The following is a 23,871-nucleotide window of genomic DNA, read 5'->3' as shown; positions in this document are numbered from 1 at the left end:
CACTGCCTTAGTATGATGGTCCTTTCAGTTCATACAGAGCATGGCATGTGTTTTACCCAAAATACCTGAAGTTGCATTTTCAGAGAATATTGGTCGTGCAAAGTAAATGTGTGGGAGGAAGAGGGAAGCAAAAATGCATAGAAAACTACTTATAAAAATATTTAGCATGCACTGACCTCCCCAACATACAAGTTCAAAGGGCTCCTGAAGTATTTGCAAAATCTAAATCACTGCTTACAAACTATGTCTGCACGGATTCAAAACCCAAAAGTACACTTTGCTTTTTCAGGAAAGATACCTTGCAATGAAGAACACACTCTGTATTGCAAAAGTGCTTAACCACGTATTAACCAAACATTTGCTTTCCAAACACCGCTATGCAGAGAGAGTGAGCAGCTATTTGAAACTAAATGTACATTGCCAAGATTTTGGTGCCTCATTGCTTGCATAAAACATTCAACATTAAGAAATTATGGATATGTGCAACAAGTAAAACATTGGTTTGCTGCAATTCTTCTATTTCTGAAGCACCTATTGTTTCTTTTTGTTCATTGATCTTCTAATAAAGGGCAAACTCCAGCTTGCCCAGGGCAGCACACAGAAGATTTAAACTTCAGCAGGGATTTTCAGCAATCATGCAAAGCACTCAGCTGCACTACTGCCAGACTCATGACAGCACAACACTCAGCTTGCTTTGCCCATGTCCCACAGCTCCAAATGTGGAGCAGGACTCATGCTGCACAGCCAAGAGGAAGAGAACAAAATCCCCTCCACACCCATGGTGCTGTGCGTGCCAGCCCCACAGCACAGCAGTGGAAATGACAAGTCCATCCGCTACACAAATTATTTCAGGTCAAAATGGGAATATGATCCTAAATGGAGGTAGAGCCAAAGTGAGCAGAAGAGACCTGAGGACACCTCAGCTGTAAGTGAATTTTGGTCTTGACTCTTCAAAGAAACTCTCTGTTTCCACTTTGAACACTTCTCACACAGACTTCTTATTTATGCACTCATTGTGTACGGATTTAGCTTAAGCACTAATTCAGTATTCATTGATCTCTGCGAAACATTCCGAGTTAAGTTTGTCCATAATGCTCATAAATATTTGGTAACTGGCAGCAAAGTGTTTGCATAAAGGCATACAGATATCCATATGTTCCACAATAGTCCTGAGTAAAAGAAAGTGCTGACAATCTGAAGCAGGCTGACATTCTGTGATTATTTCAAAACATATTTTCTCCCTCTCACCGCAGTTTTCATACTCTAGTTGGAGCATGAACAGATCATCACTTCAAACTACTTTTCATTTCATTCTGTTGCCAACATATAACATACACAGAAAGTGAAAGACACATCTAGATTTTCCAGTCAGCTGCAGATGAGGAGCATATTTCCCTCAATTACAGCAACCAATATTGTAAATTACTGTCATTTTACAAAGCCAAATTATCTCCAATACAGAGAAAAAGCACACAACTACCAGTGGTTCAATCTGGAGTGCCCACTGCACTTTAGTGTTTGCACAGGAGACCCTTCTGGGGTCCCACAAGACCCATTCCTAATTTAAACCATCCAAGTGACTGTTTGCTGGGATGAGACCATTCACCCTCAATTCTTCCATATGAAACAGCTCCCAGTCTACCCTGCCTGCTCTGGACATGCCCATCTTTCTCTTCACAGCATCAAGCATTACAGGACAGAAAGCAACATCTAACCTTTTTCATCATCACCTGCCTTAAAATCCCAGTGGTTTAGAGGCAAGAGCACATAGACATTGCTGGAAGCAGGCTCCAGCCATCAGAGGCATGTGTACAATATCTCTCCTCACTCCTCTGCTGACTTCCATTAAAACTGGCCAAATGAAACATCCTGATTCATCCCACTGGTGCACTTTGTTCATTTCTACAGTGTCAATCAAAAAAGAAGCAGAGTAGAAATCACTGGCAAACTAAATCTCCCAATGCCATTGGATGTTGCTTCTAATTTTTCTGTAAATGGAGGCTATAACACAATCTCTGGGTGGCAAACACCCCACATCCATGTGGGAGGGAAGAGGACTAGTCCCCTGCATTGCTTGATGCCCCCTGCTCAATGGCTGGATGTGTGGCCACCAAAGACCTTTCTCAGGTGCAGGAGGCAACTGAGCAGTGTTTTGCCAGTGTGCGAGGCTTTTACCTTGTCTTAGCATTGGACAAACCAGGATTGCTCACATCCAAACTGGGCAAAAAGGAGATTAAGTGAAGGGCTCCAGGCTGGCTGGGTGCCAGGTGTGAACACACCACAGCAGGCTGGTCAGACCCAGCACTCAATATGTTCCTGCTCCACCAGCCACAGGCTCCCTTCTGTTTCATGTGCCAGTCGCTATTTAGAGATCTCACATGATTTACTCATGAACAAAACCCAACAAAAACAAAATAAAACACAAAGCCAAGCTGTTAAGCATGCATCCTAGAGAGTTTTTTGGATACTGATTGCAATGCTGATTGCTCTCCAGATTAAAACAAAGACTGGCTCTCATTGTGCTGCTGGTGGGTTTACCACTGTACTGCTCCCAGCTACCACTGTACTGCAGGAAGCTGGGCTGCGCCAAGAAAAACACTGACAACAGTCTCACAACTCAAGTGCTCAAACAGCACAGGCCATAAAATATCTTCTATCAGATGTTCCTTTTCTTTGAATCCCTAGGTTAAATGACATGAGAAAAGTTAGCTGAAATTAATTTTGCTGAGAAGGAAAAAAAGCAAAAGGGGTGGTAGGAAACAAGCAACCAGAAAACTGAACACAAACAGTTGGATAAATAAGATTCATCCTGAATGGAGACAACTTGTAAGAGGAACTTATGCCAGTACTGAGGCAGCCCAGACCATCAGATCAACATGACACAATGACAGGTTTCAGAGGCACAAGGATTCTACGCAGAAATTGCCCGAGCACAGAGAAACTATCTCCTCACTTGCTGTTAGCAATGAGGACACATCTGAGGTACCAAATTTAACAGTAATGATGAAACCTCAGGCAAAGACTGCTCTGTCATCATTTCCTTCCTTCTATTCCATGATACTTCTCTACTTGTCAGCATCTCTTGGTCTGTAGTGACATGAGGTTACTCTTCTTTTTGCAAAGTACCTAGACTACTGTAACATGCTTTAAGAAATGGCAGAGTAATAATCACACATTTGTCAGCTTTTGCTTTCAATTTGGTAGAAATTTATAAGTTTCTTTTTAAGTTACTAAAAATCATCCTGTTCTACTTCAGGCTTCATTTCCCTTTAATCTCATTGGGTTGCTGACTACACACACTGCAGTTGTTAGTAGAAAGTAAATTTACCTATTTGATTTACATCCCTGAGACTCATGATCTCTTATTTGTCTCCCTAGTTTTATCTAAGGCTCACCTGGGCACCTTATTAAGCCCTTTTGTTTGTTTAACCACTAGTGTCACATAAAAAAGATTACAAGCTGCCATCATGTGATTTGGGAATTCTCCCACCATAAATGCGCAGCCAATAGAACACCCCTGTGGCAGAGGCCGGCAGAGAAGTATCAGAATGAAAACAGGCATACTGTGCACTGCTAACATCTGCTAGATTGATTGACCTCTTTCTACAGTTCTCTCTCTTGAAAATCTTAGTGTCCTAGTAAAACAGAAAAGAATAGAACAGAACAGCTCAGTTGGAGGGGTCTTACAGTGATCTTCTCATCCAGCTTCCTGACCACTTTAGGCCTGACCAAAAGTTAAAGCATCTTATTAAATGAATTGTGCTGGTGCCTCTGACTGGCTGACAAGGCCAAAGTCCTCAGACACTCCTCACAGGACATGCCTTCCAGCCCTTCCACCAGCTTTGTTGCCCTCTTCCCCAAAAGAATTTTAGCATCTTTCTTAAAATGTGGGACCCACAACTGCACATAGTGCTCAAGGTGAGGCTGCACTGGCACTGCATACAGGGGGAAATACTGAGTGCACCACAGTCTCTAACTTTTTTTCTGAAACCACTAATTTTAATTATTGCCCTCTTCCTGACATAGGCTACAATGAGCACTACCTTAAAATAATCCATTTACTTTTTTGGTTTCAGACCTCTGGCTGATCACACTAACAAGAAGAATCACCCTCTTTCTGCTCAAAGAAACAGAAAGGGCCATCAATATTCTGAAAACATGCACAAAACTGAAGCTGCTAAGTTAGAGCCTGTACCATTCCCAATGACCGAGGAATGGGAATGGTATAAAAAGCCTCCCTGACTCGTTCTGTTGGAACTGTACTTCTGCAGATGACCAACATCACCAGAGGAAATCTTAGAGCAGAGACTGGACTGAGGGAACATCTGCAGCTGAAAGCCTGGTCTATGTGCATGAGTTTGCAAAGGAATGTAGCAGCACGTGTGTTATTTCTGATTCAGCAATTGCTCTCCAGAGGTCCTCTCCAAGCACCTTCACCTGGAATTCAGCCTTGAACAAAGCTGATACAACATGTAAAAAAGTAATAATGATATTGTGATTGACAAAGTTGTATCTTGATTCACATGGATTCCTACAGCAGTTTCAAAAAAAAAACAAAACCCAAGGCATAACAGAAATAAAAAAAATAAGATTTACTGAGAGGATGTTTCAGAGACTTCATTAAAAATTAATAGAGATTTTTGTCTTTCAAAGTTTTATCATCTCTCAGACAGTAAAGAGAAGGATAAAGTTCTTTGCTCACTCATTTTGTTATGGAAAGAGAGAGCCAGATGATCAGCTGATACCAATTATAAATTATTGGTCAAGATTACAGAAGGAAATGAAATATGGGGGCTGACTGATCCAATTTCTAGCAGCACTGAACTGGAGCAGATGTGAGCATCGAGCCCTGCAACGCTTTCCTCCCACATGTCTTTTTCTCCTCTGAATGGTAGCCCATGAAGGGAAAACTTGGCTTCTCAGTAAGTTCCCGTAATTCATCTAGGTTCCACAATAACAGCATATATTCCTTTGTGTTCTGACAGTGTGCAGAGACCACAAAAGTCCCCAGTGAACTCGGGGTGTTCACCTCCATTCCACTTTTCTCATCATATGCATATGGAAATGAATATTAGCTGCTAGCTGCTTGGAAGAGTCAGTACAGAACTCATGTCCAAAAAATGGAAAAACCCTATCCTGTGGAGCTGTCTTCCAGGGCTAGATTAATTTTTCAACACAAATGTCATTTTCTGAAAGAAAGAAAGAACGAAACCTCACTAAAGAAACCTCTATTTTTTTCTGATTAACTATTCACCACTTTACACTACTATTTCACATCAGCTCACCATTTGCCCAGAACATCTAATACTAATCTTCCTGTGTAACACAAAGTCTGCTAGAATTTTCTGTTCACTCAGCTACTTTCTTTGGACACGTAGAAAAGCTGTTCATATACTTGATTCTATTTCTCTAAGTTTTCTAGTCACTCTGAACATCTCCAGAGCTCTCAAAAAGAGGAGCATTTGGCCACTTTTTAAATACATTTCAGGACTTGTGCACAGTGGGGTTGTTGTAACTAATGTATCAAGATGAGTGTCATTTAATGCACAACTAATAGGTATTTTACTTTAAAAAATCAGATTTTTACTTAAAAAACCCCACTTTGTTAGCTAAAAGAAAATGATGAAATGAATATGCAAAACCACCATGACAGAACCCAAAATTGTATTCTCTCACCTTTTAATTACATCAGGCTTTATCATTATATCTTTGTATGACTTTTTATCCCCGCTTTTTGTATTCATGTGCTTTATCCTCTTCACTGAAGAATTTTTAATTTAAAAGTTACAGCTGATTTGATTGTTCATTCACAACTGCATCTGCTGCAGCAATTAATCTTTGGTTGTGCAATCACTTGCCCATGTCATCACATAGCAGTGGGACGCATTCGGATGGCAAACACACACATACACTACAGCTACAGGAAGACTGTAAATAAATAAAAAGCAACCAAAGTAGTTTTTACATGCTGAATCAAAAAGAAAGAAATGTTATGACACTGCAGTGACAGTGGGAGGGAAGGGAAGGAGTTATGCCAGATGCAGAAGATGACAGACATGCTGCTGTTTGCAGAGCAACGGGGAACAAATATAAAATCTGCACTGCTGTTCCTACCCTGGCAGCTTGGCTGTCTGCATTGTATAGGATCAGATCCCTGACAGTCCCTTGATCCACACTCACAGTGCAGAAATCAGGTTGTCATGCTGGAGAAAAGGTAGCTTAAAGCCATTCACCTTCTAGTCTGAGATGGAGTTACACTGTGAGTGTTGCAGAAGAGTCCTTCAAAGTTCAAATATCACTTTGATAGTTTCAAAAGCTTTACTGGGGATGCAAAATTTTCCTAAATGTTCACCTTCTGTAGCCATGTGACTGTGACAGTCACCAACATTTCCTTACAAAGATACACACATCCATTTACAGCCCTTGCAGCTATGAAGAGAAGCTGTGAAATGTGAAGCAACTTCACTCTTAAATGTTAGAAGTCAGGAGAAAAATAATAATAATTTTAAATCATTCCACTTTGAAGCTATTCATGATTATTTTTGGCATCTAAACTTAATTTGTTTTTTCCTTCAAGTTAGAAAACAGCAGAAAAGCCATAAAATACTTCAGGGAATGTCTCTTTATATCTGCAAAAGAAGAAAAAATTGTCACAAGGAAAAAGTAAAAATATTTTTGGTTTCTTACTAAACACTATTACATACTGAAATATACATATCTTTGGTATCTTCAGTAGAGTGCATCTAGTACCAAACACATTCTTACAGGCAGTGTAAAATTTTAATTTCTGTTTTGGTCCTAACTGTTTTAGCAGAGAGCAAGTTTAAGACTGGAAGGAGGGGACAAACCCATATTAATCCCTCTTTTGTCCTGGCCTATCAAATTATTCCTTTTCCCAAAAGCTATCCACAGTGTTGGAAGCATAGGAAAGTGGTTTTATTAAAGTATTGGCTTGGCTTCTAAACACACCTTTGCTCTACTGTTAGAGAAACACTATGGTGTATGCTGTTAAATAAATGAGTTTCAAGTTTCAGGTTTCTTTGATGGACTTATCCAAGTTCATTAAAAAAAAAAAAAAAAGGAGTAAATGAAAAAAGTGAGGAACCTTCTTATTCATAAAGCATCTTGCAATTAATAATACTACTGTGCTTCTCATCTTCCCATCTACACACAGCTGAATTTTAGATTTATCACAGGCACACCACACAATTAAGAGATTAATTTGCCTCCCGGATGTTTGCACACCAGCTCTCTTGGTGGGTGCACAGAAGGCTGAACAGGAAGCAGGACTGTCCTGCTTCCCACAAGTGAGTGGCTTCTTGAAATTCAGCCTGTACAGGCAAAGGATTAAAACCCAGTCATCACACAAGTGTGCTTTACTTGTATAACAACATGATTTTCCTCTGGATTACCCGGTGTGAGGTGCACCTTGGATTTTTAATACTTGAATTCTCTCTAATTTAGAGAATTTCTGTACAATTCTAAATTGTACAGAATTTACTATATTCCCCAAAAATGAACTTATTTATTTATGCCACTAACAATGAATTTTTGCCTTAGTTCCATAATGCTTACTCTTATGAGACATAGCTTTGAAATCTACTGAGTAGCTTATATAATTAAGGACTGTGTGTTCAGACATTTAGAAAATTCACATTGCTGCTTTCTATGTTGTTTAAAAATAAGATGTCAAAGTAGCTGCAATCAACCCAGAGAAACTCCTTTCTTTGCATATTACAGTAATGCACACTAGAGAATAGCCATGAATACCATAATTATTTTAAGTAGAGATTGTTTATATTACCATTAAGACAGCCACTTAAACATAAAGATGGGGGGTTAAAACGCAAAAAAAACCTCTTAAATCTGCTCAAAACAAATGAAGTTACTTTAGTGAATGTTCACATATTTTGTGATAGTTTTATCACTTTTCTTAATAAGAACAGCTTTGAGAAAATCCCACAAGTAAGGAAGCAATTACCGGTCTAAGTGTTTTTAGCCATGTGGTGACCATCTAAAAAGCTTCTATAAAAAAAGTCTCCCTTGGTGAATTACTTTTTAGAGTCTCACAGGTATGCTACACAAAGGCTACAAAACCATCACTAGCAATATTTTCAAAAATATTCTGTGACATGGTTGCTAGGAAGAAATGTGTTTATTATGCAAAAGCTAGGGTAGTATATTGCAAAAGTTACAAAAATGACATCTGTCAAAAATCAGCTTTTCTTCTAGCTTAAGTTTAAAAAGCACTTTTAAGAGGGAGAGGAGAGGAGAGGAGAGGAGAGGAGAGGAGAGGAGAGGAGAGGAGAGGAGAGGAGAGGAGAGGAGAGGAGAGGAGAGGAGAGGAGAGGAGAGGAGAGGAGAGGAGAGGAGAGGAGAGGAGAGGAGAGGAGAGGAGAGGAGAGGAGAGGAATTTTGAATTGGAAGGGAGCTACAATGATCATCTCATCCAACTGCTCTACCACCAAAATTGAAAGCATGTTATTAAGGGCATTGTCCAAATTACTCTGGCGGGCTGACAGGCACTGCAAACGTGGGGCATCAGCTTCTCTCTAGAAAGCCTGTTCCAGAGTTTGACCCCCCTCTTGGTAAAGAAATGCTTTCTAATGTCCAGTCCAAATTTCCGTTGATGGATGCAGCTTTGAACTATTCCCAGAATTTCTTCATGGGCTACTACAGCATGCGTGATACACAGTATTGTTCGCAGCAGGGAATCAGAGGGAGCACACTGAACTGACTACACAAACAACAGTGGAACAAAGATTAACATTGGAATAAAATCCAAGGTAAGTTAGACTGGTTTAAAACAAGGTTTAAATTGTTTCTGTTTCACTATTTAATATGGACTGACAGATTTCAGTTGACACAGTGTTGGTGAAAAAAAAGCTACTTCAGTTTTCTTCATATCTTTTTAAACTATTTTTTTTCTTTGCAAATATAATTCAATTTTTATTTTGGCTTTCTCTGTAACTCAGACTTTTATTTCAAAGTCTTGTTTTTTGTCAGAGCAGCGAAGAAAACTCAATTTAAGATAGAACCTCAGGCATGCAGAATATATCAAATAAAACTGAAAACACATTTCTTCCCCATTTCCTACACTATAAACAAGACAAATACTTCAGCACACACATGCACAAATTCCACAGTCCTGGCCACCACGAAGTAACAAGAAGAGAGAAGCTTTGAGAATTAAATTAAAGCAACCTTAGTCCCACTGTGTTCCCAGGACTCAGCACCCTGTGCTGCCCCTTGCCTGGACACAAGTGCACGCATGTGGGAAGCCCCATCATCTGCTGCTCATCGCACCCCGAGAAAAGAAGTGCAGTGTTACGGCTGGAAGGACATGAATAAGCCTTTCTGATGTAGTCCTCTGCCTCCAGTCCCTACCTGTTACTACTTAGGTTTGGCAGCTTGGGGCTGAGGTAGCCAGCACCATGTTTGGCCTAGATGAGAAAGGTGTGGAGGGCTCAGAGTTGGGGCAGCACCTCTTGTTGCGCCTTCTGCATCACCAGTGTTATTGGAGCTGTAGCCTTTGGGGATCTCTGAACCTCAATCCTAAAAACCCTAAAAGCAGTTTGGGGTTGAGGATGAGGCCCTCAGTGACATATTTTACCAGGCAGAGAAATGATCAAATAGAGATACCACCCAGAAGACAGCACTTGTGTTACAAGCAATAAACTGCTCTTTTATTCACAGCCTCCCAAGGGAATGTGTGGAACTGGTTCTGTCTCTCGACTCCTTATGTTACGTTTATCTACCATATTATTCAAATAGCACATGCAACCACAGAGTATTCAAAACTGCAGAAAAAATTCACATTCATTAACGCCTACAAAAGTGTGATGGCCATCATATTTTAAGAATAGAAAGTATAAACAAGCCATTGATTAATTTAATTTCTCTGATTTGAAGCACATCAAGGATGGTATGGTGTGGAAGAGAACCCTGCCAAAGTAAGTACCTGGGCACTGAAAAATTAAGCACTTGCTTAAGTGCTTTGAGGGACAGGAGATCAAAACAACTTTACAGACTAATATAGCTATTTTTTTCCAAAATGGTGAAAGATGTACCTGGTGGGGATTTTCTACGTCCCTTTGATTGCACCATTGCACCCGTTATTCCTTGTCTTCTCGAATTATTCAATATTTGTGAAGTGCATTCAAACTGCACCGTTTCCTTTAAAATAACCTCTCAAGGATCAGACCGTACAGCCTCATGCAGTCCCTGGCTGAGGCAAGGTTCCCAAAATGATGTCAATGGGAGGCTTGTCCAAGAAAGGACTATAGGATTCAGCTGTATATGAAGAAAGGCTTGAAGTAATGGAGCATGGTATCAGGGTAAGACTTCATATTTCTAGCATATATTTATTCTTTACACTAAATCACCGAAGAGCGTGGGGAGAAGAGGGGGATGTCACTTTGGAAAACCATATGGTACTTTGATTTCCAAGCCAGAACTGCACATACTGAATGTTTATAGAATCTAGTGATATTCTCTCCTTTCTGTTTATTCCTGTCACCCAGAGAAACTCTGGCCAAGCACCAATCAAATATCCAAGCAAGCAGGGGGAAAGAGAGAAAACAGCTCACCAGTAGGCTCATAATTAGCAACCTAAACCTGGAAGGAGGTGCTTGGGAAGTGCCTCTGATGCATCTGGATCGCAGCGCTCACCGCATGTCACGAGTGGTTTCGGAAATTGAGTTCTCAGTCTCTGCAAGGGGTAGCGAAGACATACACAGTATTTTTGGCCAGACTGAGCAGGGGCATATGTGGAGCAGCTGCAAAAGCAGACATCCGTCTGCTCTCAGAGATCAGTGTAGGAACAAAAATGCATCTCTCAGTGATGACAGCTAACTTGCTCCGGGCATCACTCGGGTTAGCTGTGTCTCCCTACCTGTGGCAAACAGGGCTGCTGCATTTACTTTGCTTCAAATAAAAACAATGTAGGGTGTCCTCCTTATCACCCTGTGCTTAGAAGAGTAGTTACCTAGTTACTAAGGTACCCAGAAGATCTGAAATCTATCTTAATAGGAGACAATCTTCATATCCAAGCTCTAGCCTTGATATAGAAATCTTCAGGTCTTTCTTTTTCCTTGGGAGTCTTATTCCCTTCCCTGCTCTTATCTGCTTACCCTTTCCTTTCAGTGTGAGAGCTAGCAATCTCCAACTATCCTTTCATTTTTCAGAAACAGTAAAAGGGTTACAAAAAGCATAATAAGCTCACAACTCAATACACAATATTTTATGAACAGGAGCAGTTTTCACTGCTGATCACCCTCAGCATTACTTTAGAGAGAGTCTGGGATGCTGCTGGTACACTTTCTACATAGATGTTGCTGCTGTACTAAGTATGGTGCAGAGAGGTCTTATTAGCATTACATAGGGTAGAAGTCACCTAATTTTGCATATATATATATATGTATGTATGTAACTTCTAATTAATAGTAAGTTTTTGCATACCATGAAAATAACAACAAATTTAGAATCAGATTAAAGCTATCAACCAAACAAAGAAAACTTGTACCTTTGATATGAAAAACTCTTTCATTTTAATAAAGATCATTTCCTTTTACTATTAAATCGGTGCTCAAAAGTTCCTTTCTCTATCCTTGAAACAACTGTTTACTATGAAAAACATACTTATTGAAGGTTGCCAAAAGTGTAATAACCACACATCTGTTATTCTTTAAATATATATTTTCTAAAACATTTGATATTTACTTCACATGTAATACCAGTTATTAAATCTTTCTTAAGTCTGCTTTGTGGAATCATAATGTAAAGCACTACATGCATAGGAGAAGCACCATGGGAACAAATGCAAAAAGGGAGTAGAAGTGTTGTTAGTAGCTGAGTAACTGACTATTCACATTACAAACTACATCCCAGAGAAGCATAGTAAGAGGAGTGCTGGAAGTCTGGAAACCCTGCAGGACAATGAGTTTCAAGAGGTCCAACATCATTCATTTAAAGTTTTAAAATTGTTAGATATTTTATAGATCAACAAATATGTAAAAACAGAAGACATTCCTGTAATCACTACTGAATCTACTAGACAAGGACATAAACTTAATCTGGTAGTTCAAATTAAAGAAATTTAGGTGTTTAAAAAAGCCTTCTTTTGGTTTAAATTTTCTTCAGTGTAGCAACATTACCCCAGCAGCATTTCCCCAGGGCTGGTGGTGGCTCTTTGCAGGCTCTGCACTGCAAGCCTCACCCCAGCCATGAGCTGGAAAGACACTACTGACTGCATTACAGGAGAAGACCAGATCTCTGACTGAACTGATCTTCTTTCTTTTTGAATTTTAACAGGCTTTGTGCATTAAGCTCTCTTTAATTGCCAGAGTAGCCAGGAAACAAGCACAGTCATGGTTAATTGTTCATAACTATGCCACTTGAGAATGCAAGTCAGCCTCCCAGCAACAGGACACAAGGAAATGGCCTCAAGCTGTGCCAGGGGAAGTTCAAGCTGGACATCAGGAAGAATCTCTTCACAGAACTGGTGGTTAAGCATTGGAACAGCTGCCCAGGGAAGCAGTGGAGTTTCCATCCCTGGAAGTATTCAACAAACAATTGGATGTGGCACCTAATGCTATGACTTAGTTGACCTGAGGAGGTGTTTGCTTAAAGGATGGACTCTATGATCTAGGAGGTCTTTTCCATGATCCTATGATTATCACTGGGTCCTGAATATGACTGAAAAAATATTAAGCCATTGAGATGAACAATGCTTTCTAAACCAAGTTTTTAGTCATGTTTGGAACAAAGTACAAGAGAGCTGACTGCTTTCCAGACATTTTTATGCATATGTGGGTGCCACGGTAATATGCATCAATAATGAACAGTAATACCCACCTTAACAGATGCAAAAAAGTCATCCTATTTATCCATAAGTCTACTTGCTTTGGCTTACTGAAGATTTCTTAAAAAACCATTAAGGTGACAGCTCGCATCACATGATAGCATCACATGTGCTCAGCCTTTTAAACAATGTTTCTAATAGGACAGCACAATGCAATACAGTATTTTTCCTAAATCTCAAAATTGCTCCTTAATGTTCCTCCTGCAGTCTAGATCATGCTGGACAAAGGTGGTGACTATCACAGTATGTTACAATTAGCTTATTTGTAATGTCTCAAAAGACAATCAATAACATAAATACCTTCATTTATATCTATCAAACCCACACAGACTCCTTTTAATTGAAAAGCTCTTAACTCCAGCCATTTCCTGCATATAAAGCTACCTACTTGAGCTCCAGCATTTTTAATTTCCCTTGCCTTGAAAAGCAGCATCCTCAGCTCACAAGTAATGCTTACACAAAAGCCTTGCAGTCAGATTGCTTGGTGCCACATTGTTTTTCAGGATATGAACACAACAGTAATGTAAACACTCTACTACTGCAGAATAAACACCATGTAGCCACAAAGCAGTGATGACATCACCTGTAAATTATATGGGATTAATTTTCTGCAAGGTAAACTGACTGTCTATGTCTCCTGTTCCTCAATGCACTCTAAAACAGTTTGTCAAGAACAATTAATATCTTCCAGTTTTAAAGCAAAGATAATTCCTCCTTAAGGCATTACTTCATGTTTCACCTTTTGTGTATCTAAAAATCTTGCTTCCTCCCTCCTGAATGAGAATGTCCTTGCTCAAACAACACATTTAAATGCTATTGATATTTCAAAGCCGACTCAGGTGTGCCTAAGTCAAAAGCTTGCAGAGAATAAAATTTTAAATCGCCAGACATAGCTTCTGCTGCTTCTTTCCCTAGAGTTTATATAAATAAACACAAGAACAGCTGTATTGGATCACAGCTAACGTAGATGTAGCTCACTAACCTGTCTGTATTTGTGGCCAAAAAGAGATTTTGAAGAGAATAAGATTAGGGAAAAGATGTAGTGATACATCCCCACAATAAGCTCTCCACTTTAAGAGATCTGCAGACCTGAGATTTCTACTTCTGTGACTGCAAGTGTGATTCCAGCATCCAGGTACTACATATAGGAATGTGTTTGCTTTGGAAACTATTCTTTAAGATACAGAAAGTACTGATCTTAAGCAGTGACATATGATATTAAGAAAATATTGCTATAAAGGAGTTAACACTGAACTTCACATATATGTTTCTCATTACCCTTTTACTCAACCAATTTGAGAAGTCATGGATGCCCCACACCTTGTGTTATAGGCCAGGCTGGATGGGGCTCTAAACAACCCATGGCAGGGGGGTAGAAACTGGATGACCTTTAAGGTGCCTTCCAACCCAAGCCATTCTACGATTCTATGATATATTCCTGTCATAAAAAAATACTGTGTTAAAAATACAGGGAGGATAATGGATATTATTATTTTTAAAACCCCAAATCTTAATTGTTGTATCTGTATGAAAAGCTTTATCTTCCTTTTTTTTTCTCCTTGCTGGTTCTCTGAAAAAGCTCATAAGAAAACACATTTGATTCTATGACTATGGCAAGAAAACTACATTCAAATCTTCACCTCATCTGTGCTAACTAATGTGCTGCTTCAAATAAAGTTACCCCAGAGTGACAATCAATCTCTCAAGGTGCAGAAGTGCCATTCAAAAGCCTTTCTGCTTTTCAAACTAGAGTGGCAATCATGGCATCTGCACAGAAATTTCTTCTACATATTAGCCTCCTCTCAGGAAGGCTTCTCAGCTGTAATTTAGTCTATCAATAATTATCCATCCTTTATGTGGTATATACCTTGCATATACACAGCTAGCATGGATTCTTCTTCTTGTTTTGAAACATCTCAGAAGTTGGAAATTGCCACCACAGAACTTCTAATGAACTCAGCTAAAAAGATGCTGACCCTTATTCATTCTCTCTTTCAAAACACAGACACGGAGTATCAATTAATTCCAGAACTCCTCAAAACTTTTTTTTGATGGTGTGAAGCAGCACCAACAGATGCATCAACAGATGCTAATTCACAATTTGGGTGATGAAAGGTTTATTGCAGTGCCCTGTGGTATCATGCTGAATGAAATGCTCATCAGGAACCAAAGTGGATGTAACTTGGGAAAAAAAAAAACAAAAATCAGCCTGTTAAAAAAACCCAACTTTTGAGGACATCAAACTTAGCAAATGAGTGTTTAATTTTAAACAATATCCAGAACTTCAAATGGAGAGAAGATTCTTCTGCTTACCATTTGTAGAAGAATAAAAATGACATTGAGCATCTGAATCCTTCTTTACTTTACATCACTCTTTACTGGACTTGTCTCTGTTTAATTTACAAGACAGACATGTGGTTCTGGTATGATGACCTTGTGGCTAAGTTTGTCTGCAAGAAGTTCTTGCACTTGAGGAATGCTGCATATTGAATTTTCCTCTGGTGCTAAATAGGTCTCTGCCAGCTTTGCTCCTCTTTCAACTTCATTTACTTTTGTCAACTCATATGTCAGAGATTAGAAGTTTCATGGAAAAAATATGAGTGAGAGCAATATTTTCATTCATAAGTATGATTTGTGGCTAAAAGGTGTGTCCCTTTTTTTTTTTTTAATACCAGCATGCTGTATAGTCACTAGCAAACCACATGATGAGCCAAGTTCATATAATGAATAAGTTGCTTCAGATTGGCTTGGGAAAGAGAGGAGGACATAAACAGAAAAGCTGAACACATATGTGCATGACACTGCATGACTTCCACTCAAAATTTGAGGTCATTGATACATTCAATCGACTAAAATAAATAACTGTGCACATTTGCCTATGCAGTTTTTCTTCCTTACCTTTTTGCACTAGTAAGGAAATAAATGTATGGCTTACCTTTCAAAACCAATCTGCCGTAATGTTTTCTCCCATGTCGAACCTGCACAAAGAGGAGAAAAAACAAACACCCTCAGTAAAGAACCTTTTTTGTATGAACACTCTTTTCCTTTCCTTGTGCAGCTGGGATCTGTACATTAAGGAGATTTTTCCACCCCTAGAGAAGTACCTGTAAATAACACGTGTTTTCCCCAGAGTGGAGAACTGTTGAGAGAGACTACCACCAGATGACACAACAGTGACAGGGGTATCAGCCTATACAACTTTACATTGCAGAGCAGCTACAGTTCACTGCAATTCCAAGGGTGGTCTCCTCTGCTAGAGCAATGTGATGTGGAAGCGCTGAGCTGGCACCTCACATCATGCACTCTTCACATTTCAGCTTTTCACTTTACTGTGGTGTTCGCATGATTCTTGCTGAAAGCTTTACAGCTCCTTCTGAAATCCAGCCCTTTACTTTTTAAGCAAAAGCATGAACATATATTCTTTCTTTATTGTTTAACCCTTCATGCAAACAGCTGCGAAGGACTCTTTCTCAAAATGATCAAGGACTCAGCCCCACAAACTACTCAAATGTGCAGACCCTGATGCACTTAATACAAATTTTACCTAGATTTTCTCAAAAATAACCCCCAGACACACTTCAAGCACTAGGCATTTAGTATTCAGCTCTTGGTAGATTTTTACCTTTCTGCCAGTCTGTTTTGTTTTGGTTTTTTTTAAAAACTATTATGAGGTCATTATAAACACAGGCTACTAAGAGGACAAATATCTCAAGTCATGCAGGTCTGCTCAGCCAACGTGTAGGAGGACATGAAGCTGCATCATAGTTTGCTCTCTGTCCTTTTGTGCTGCTGTGGGACATGCAACAGGACTGCATGCCATGTAAGCAACTACAGCTCTTTTTGAATGATTCATCTCAATTATTCATTCAATTCTCAAAATCAGAGAAGTGACAATAATTCCTGTTGCTGATGCATTCCATCACCCAAAGGTGAAATATAAATTAGGAACAAAAAGATTCCCTGTGAGTTACATTAAGCAGCACTTTTAATTGCCCCCATTCAGTGCAAAGCAGGCAGGGATTTCAGGCCCATATCCAGCAAAACACAAAGAAGAAAGATATTTCAAAAGCAAGGTTGAGAAAGCTCTACCTTCACTATATGGGGAAAAAATAAGAAGTTAAATTCTGTTCTGTAATAACTGAGCAATGTTGATTTTTTGATGAGTAGTGAGAGCTTCTACTGTGGCATCTGTATTTGCCTGAGGTGGGGCAAAACTTCTGCCTGCACAACTACATAAGACAATACACTCATCACACTGAGATAATATTTTATGGAAAAAAAGTCCTCTAAAGACACCTCTAAAGCAGGACAAGAAATACTCTCACACATTTATTTCAAATAAATGTGAAAAATGAAAATAATGTTTAGCACAATGAACCATAAATGAATGAGATAAATAAAGACCCTCTCCATTAATGTATCTCCCAAACCCATTATCTTCTGCTCATCTCTGGAGTGTAACTGGTTTCACACAGCATCTATGAATCAAGTCATTGTTAAAAAGATGACTGTGCCACTCCACAGGAGGCAGGGCAGACACAAGGAATTCTCCATATATTATGCAATCCTGCTGGCTCTGGAAGAGTAGCCATGGTTTTTGAACTCTGAAGATTTGAAGAGTGTTGAAGAAAAGAAATCTCAACAGCACTTCCTGAAGCAAAGACCAGTACTGGCATCTTTAGTCTGAGTTTCTGTGCCTTCCACTGTTATGTATAACTGTGTACGAATTTTTCACCCCATGATTGGCTACACTTCATTTGTAATATATAGATAGAGTCCTCCTGGAGACAGAGGGTGGGGAGAGAGAGAGAAAGGAAAAAATCTATAGAGGAAAGGGAATTGGGGTCTCCATTGGTTTGAAATAATCTTTTGGCTGCAGCTGGCCACCAGAATAGTCTTTGAAATGCATCTGACTCCTCTGAAGCAAAGCCTGCCAAGAACACAACTAACATTTCATATTAAAAAAACAAATCTTTTTTATGGAGCCTTATTTTAAAATGTTTAGGATCTAAACATTGGGTTTTAAGACTTGCCAAATCCATTCACAATAGTAGAAACTTCTAGACCACACTAAGAGCCAAAAGTAAATACCCTGAGGTAACAGAAGCACTAAAAAGAATAGCGCTATTAAAAGTCTAGAAAACCTACTATTGGATTTAAACCTTACCCGTTGCTTCCAAAACATAAAACAGGGTTTAAGTCACATAATTCTCATTAAAATAAAAAAGAAGGAGTTAATCAAGAAGTAAAGACTTGATCCTGCTCCCAAGGAAATCAATAGGAATTTGGCTATTTGATTCAGTCCTTCTCTCTGCTGGGACTGGGGAAAATATTCACCCCTTGACTTTCAGAATCAATCAGCTACTATGCTTGAGTTACTTTAATGCGGCTTCCCTTTGCTTTTTTTTTTTTTTTAACACCACAACAAAAATACCATAACTGTTTTTATGAATGCCTTAATCTGGTACCCATGTAATTAAGTTTTTTTCTAGATACTTTCTTCAGAGTGTCTGACCATTCTCATTTATTCCAAAAATTCTGTTTCACATTAACAGACCTAGCTTCAATATTCTTCAAAGAGATGAAGCATAATGCACTTCCAGAATTTCTGCTCACATTTAATAGGATCAATAGTAACATGCATACCATGTCACATATGCACTCAATGAAATCCTAGCACACAAATGAGAGTATAAGAATATGAGATTTAATAAGATAAAATCCAGAACATCTTCCTTAAGTCAAAAGTTGCCTTCTTTGACAGGTAGGCTCTCATTCACAAGGCAGTTGCCATATTTAGTTTGGCTTGGTTACAACTCCCAGCTTACTATGAACTTACTAAGGATGAGAGGATTCACACAGCACTGCTAGGTTGTTCACCTTTACAAAACAGGTGCCTTGCTGCTGAAGTGCACTGCTGGGAAACACAAGGAAAACGCACAATGACATATTCATGGATCACAGAATCATGGAACACCAAATCAGAAAGGATGTCATGGATCATCTGGTCCAACCTTGGACAAAAGCACATGCTAGACAAGATGCCCCAGCACTCTGTCTAGCTGAGTGTTCAAAGTGACCAATTTTGCGGAAGAATACTGGGTAAATGTTTTTCATCCTTTTATGGAGGTTGCACAACTATTCACCTTGAGCCCTATCATGCTGTGTCTGCCACTGCTGCAGAGATCTGTAGCTGTTGAGGGAGAAGTCTGGCATGCATTGTAATTGAAACTCATACCTTCTTTGCCATTCCCATGCATGTGTGCATGGAGGTCCCTGTGGATCCTGTGGTCCCCATGACTATGTGCAGTGATTACCAACAGCTTGCTGCTTTCTCATTGCTCCAGAGTTAGTGGCTACTTTAAGAACAACATGCCTGTGCCTGATTCTGCTCTTGAGGCTTTCTAACAGTTAGAATAATAATTCTTGCATTCTTTTCTCACTGTGGTCTGACATAAGGACCAGACAGGAAAAATAGGGCTTGACGGAATCAGAAGACAATGTTTGACATTTTTCAGTAAGCATTAAGAGAGCCTGTCAAAATTCAAGTAAACAATCAGAATTATATGAAGATCTCCAAAGACCAGAATAGGAAAAAATGTCTGTTAATTCCATCAATCCAAAGTTAAAAAGGTTTTTTCTGAGCCTGTCTGTGGGGTGTCACAGAGAGTCACCCAGACTCTCTGAAGGAACAAGCAAGGTACCAGACCTACCCCATCACACTTAGCTCATGAGCAACATTCAGATGTGATGTACATAAACCTGTTATGATACTTCAGAAACAGGCAGATATTCTTGCAATATTAACTTCAGTGATCTTTATTCTAACATTTTGAAGAAAAATAATTTTGGAAGAACAGCTGAATTTGTAATGATTAAAATATTCCTATCAATTTCAAAACTTTGATCTTAAGCCTGTGACACTTACTAGTATTCTCCAAACCATAGAAAAAAAATAAGGAAAAAATCCTTTCATATTCAAGAGATACAAAACAGAGGTACAGAATACTCCAGAAATGGAAATAAACACTTTGCTAAACCTTTCCATTGCAGGTGCCACTTCTCTCAACTCTGTTTCTCAAGCAACAGAAAATAGGGCAGAATTTTGCAGAGTCCAGCCCAGCCAGACTAGTTGGGGTACCTGAGTTTCTTGAACGCACACCTTACAGCTCTGAAAAAATTAAATGAACACATTGGTTTGTCCTGCTACAGCTTCTTTTTCAGTAGAGACACACATACTATATAAACCACTCGAGGGTCTGCAGTCAATTTTCAATGGATTGGTAAACATTGCTCTGCTGTGCATTCTCCTTTATCACCTCAGTACTTACTAACAAGTAACTAACAAGTGTTACCATTTCTAATGAGCTGAAATATTCACACCTGATAAAAACTGCCATAGTCGGAACATACTTGTTTCAGCAGTTTCACATATTATTAACAGCTTTTACAGTTGCTTGTTCTTAGTAGCAAGTTTCTATCTTCTTCCAAACAAAAACAACTATGTTTTTTTCAGAAATCCTACTTTTTGTTGTTTAACAAATATAAAACCACAGGTTTTATGAAATCAAACAGTAGTTTTGACTAGAGAAATGTAGGTGGCATAGGGAAGAATTTTTTCTTACTTGCTGCACAGTACCATAGAGGTACTGCTACTATTTACTTACTCTTACCTATCCAATAGGTAGTTACATGCAACATGACTCCTTCAGAAATAATCATTTCTCTCATATGAAGGGCATCAGACAATGCTACCTCAGCATTTAGCATCCATCTGTCTATTTTGAGAAATAAAGCTCTCACACACTTCCTCTTCCCTTGATTCAAATTACTCAGCCTGCACCCTGCACTCACCACTTTGCAATTTTATCTCCAGTCTATCATCCGGGATAATGACAACACTTTATCATGAGATCTCCTAGTATGGCATTTTACTACTCTGCTGTGTTCATGCTGATGTTTTAATTCATAACTGGAGAATATTTCTTGGGCAAATTTTTTACCATGCTTTCGTCTGCACAAGAGATCAATCTTTGAGTGCACAAACTGGATTCCTTTCACATGAAACTAAAGCACAGCCCAAGGACCCAACTGCTGTGTTTCAGCCACCAGCTCTTGTTCTGTCTGATGACCAGAGCAGAGCTAACCCACACTCAAAACACATTAAAACATGGTAGATAAGGACTCTGCACCAAATGCTTCACCCCTATCACACTGTGCTGCTTGCTGAGACAGAGGCAGCTCACTCCACCACTCCCTACGCCTGTCCAGGAGTGTTCCCAGAAAAGCTTCCCAGTTACAGTCACCCTGAGGAATGAAGGGGCAGGTCAGAGTGCTCACCTTTAAGATTGTTTTTTGGGCTGCATCCTATCCACTGCAGTGAGCAGGAGCCTTTCTACTGCTCTGATGTACAAACAGAGCTCAGCACTGTCACACTCCGTATAAAACCCCAGGGAGCCAAATGTGTAAGGCAAGACAGCAGATTATTTAATTTTTAAAGCAACTCCTCCAGGAGAAGAAGGGAAAATCTCGGCTGCTACAGTTTGCTGTGCATGCTGAAGAGAATAAAACCACCAGTAAAATAGAAGCTTAGGGCCGGTGGTCCAGGATTCTGTCTAGATGAAGAAAGTGATTGCTGACTACATACCAGGAAAGAGTCATATCAAGAAGAAAGATCAGATGTTGCAAGTCTTTACTTGCCTTCCACTCATACCAGCTTTCAACAGAATTTTTTACTGAATAAAGAGCACAAATTTGATCCCTTCACAATAATGTCATGGGAAAGATTTACAGTGTATTTTCTCCTCTGAGGAAAATAATAAATTACTTTAGTGAGATACAAAAATTGCTTTCCAATAAAAAGAAATCTTGACTCATTCCATGTTAACCGGAAAAATAATCATCATCAAAAATGCTAATTCTCCTCTGAGGAGATGTTATGAGTGGGAACTTTTACTAATAAAATGAGCAGAGGAGGAATATAGAGCAAAGTGCAATAGTTCTGATACTGCATTTGTGTGTGTGCACACATATGCATATTGCTTTAAGGTGAACATTAAGAAGACAATGGCTATGGTAAAGTGATTAGCAGCTGTATGTGAACAGTCACCTCTTCCAGCCTGTGGCTTCCCTGGGAGCTCTGGGGCTCCAGATATGTGTCAGAAGAGCTCTCACATAGATGTGGGGACCCTAAAAGCACAGCTTCATAGGCCTAATCCATATTCTTTCTTTTTTTTCCTCAGTATCTTGATCAGCACTTGGAACTGGGGGGCTGGGGGAGCATTGTTTTTTAAATTAACTGTGTAACTTAAGCTAGACAACACCATGTGAAACACCCCTCAGTGCACCTGGGATATAACTGATCCAGCATCTTGCTGGAGGCAGGGCCAGATCCCAGCTCACTTTGCTTGATGGTAAAACCTGTGTCTCTGAACCTGATGCAAAGTCTATAGAAATACCTGGAAAGCCTTGCACTGAGTTAATGGGCTTTGATAGTTTGCTGAAATAAATAGCAGTGAGGAACAATTAAAAAAAAAAATCAGTCTCTATACATGAATATGACCTGAAAATGAAACAGCAAATACAGAGATGTGTGGAAAAAAATAATGACTTGGAGAAAGAAAATGTGGGAAAGTACTTTCTGCATTTTTCTCCCATGAAAGATTTGTTTAAAATGATACACAGGTAACAAAAAAAAATTTAAATCAGCTGAATTGCTTCACATATTTTTTTTTTAACCAGATTTTTCACAAGAATGACAGGTTCCCTAACTTTTGTAAAAATCATTACTACTTTTATCTGCTTAGATATATCAGAAACACTTACATGCAATCTTCCCCTGCAACACACACAGGCTTAAAACCACTCTTATTTTAACCTCATTTAATTTCAAATTTATTTTCTCAATGAGGCAGCAAAACAGCAACCCAAAGCACTAGAATATCCTTGGGGAATGTATTCCAGATGAAACCCAAGACAGCTAGCTAATGGAAAGGGCTTTTTTGCTTTTGTTTAATATTTTATTTATCTATTTGTTTGCTGTAATGGTTGGTTAGTGGGTTTTAACCCAAATTTCCAAGGATAGTTCAGATTTGAATTCATTCTGCTATCTTTTATTCTTCCTTTTGAAATAGAACCACCCCCCTTTCCCCATCACTGTCAACCACTTCAAAAATGGATGAGGAAAAGCAAACTATGCTCAGAGCAGAACATTGCAGGTCATCAGCACAGAAAACCACTAAGGGAATAAAGGGTAACAAGTCAGATGGTCCTTAGATATCTCTTATTCTTCTCTACAGCAGAAAACGTGTCAAGGCTCCAGGGAGCAGCCTCAAAGGAAGGCTACTTTTCCTGCTGCTGCCATGGGGGATTGCCAACTTAAGCCAGAGTCTCACAGAGTTTAAGAGGATCAAAGTTCACTCCAGACCTTCTGAACAGGACAAATAATAATTTAATGAGTCCTTTTTCAAATATGGCAGACTGGCTTTGCTTTCGTTTTCAAAGTAAAAGAAAACTTGTATTAGGTTTAATTTTTCATAAGCCTGAAGAAAATAAGGTTTTTCTCAATTTTTATTGGTAGAAAAATTCTCTCATCTCCTATCCCAAGAGTGTAAGTGACAGGCATCCTTCCAACCTCTAGACCTACCCTCTGCTTACTTTTATTGTAACATAATATACTGTTATGAATAATAACATCCACCTAGTTTCCTGCAGCGTTGAATGTCCACAGTGTACCAGCACAAAGAATTTGCTTTTCATTGTCTCATTTTCTCTTTTTGTCTCATCTGAAGGAGGGGAAGTGGGCACATGATTCTTCATGGATTTTTCAGCATAGACACACAGGAAAGGGGGAAATAAACAAGAAGTGTGTCTGCAGTAGCACATCCATACACAAGAAATTATGGATGTCATAAATAAGAATAGGAAACTAGGAAATCTTGCACAGAAATGGGAGGGACATCATGACAACAAACCCCAGCATTGCAGTGGTGGCATCTTCGACTCCATTA

At 39.2% G+C, this 23,871-nt stretch overlaps 1 protein-coding gene across 3 annotated transcripts in view; it reads right to left on the bottom strand.

Annotated features, from left to right (window-relative positions):
- PIEZO2 (piezo type mechanosensitive ion channel component 2) overlaps positions 1–23,871 on the bottom strand; it is a 289,028-nt gene that overhangs the window by 137,551 nt on the left and 127,606 nt on the right. For all 3 annotated transcript variants that reach the window (XM_038127336.1, XM_038127333.1, XM_038127335.1), the window contains exon 4: positions 15,798–15,840. In XM_038127336.1, the coding sequence (XP_037983264.1) occupies positions 15,798–15,840 (43 nt within the window). The remainder of the gene's footprint in view (positions 1–15,797; positions 15,841–23,871) is intronic.

This window comes from Motacilla alba, chromosome 2, assembly GCF_015832195.1.
Source record: "Motacilla alba alba isolate MOTALB_02 chromosome 2, Motacilla_alba_V1.0_pri, whole genome shotgun sequence".
Lineage (NCBI taxonomy): Eukaryota > Metazoa > Chordata > Aves > Passeriformes > Motacillidae > Motacilla > Motacilla alba.
This window is presented reverse-complemented; position numbering and strand designations above follow the sequence as displayed.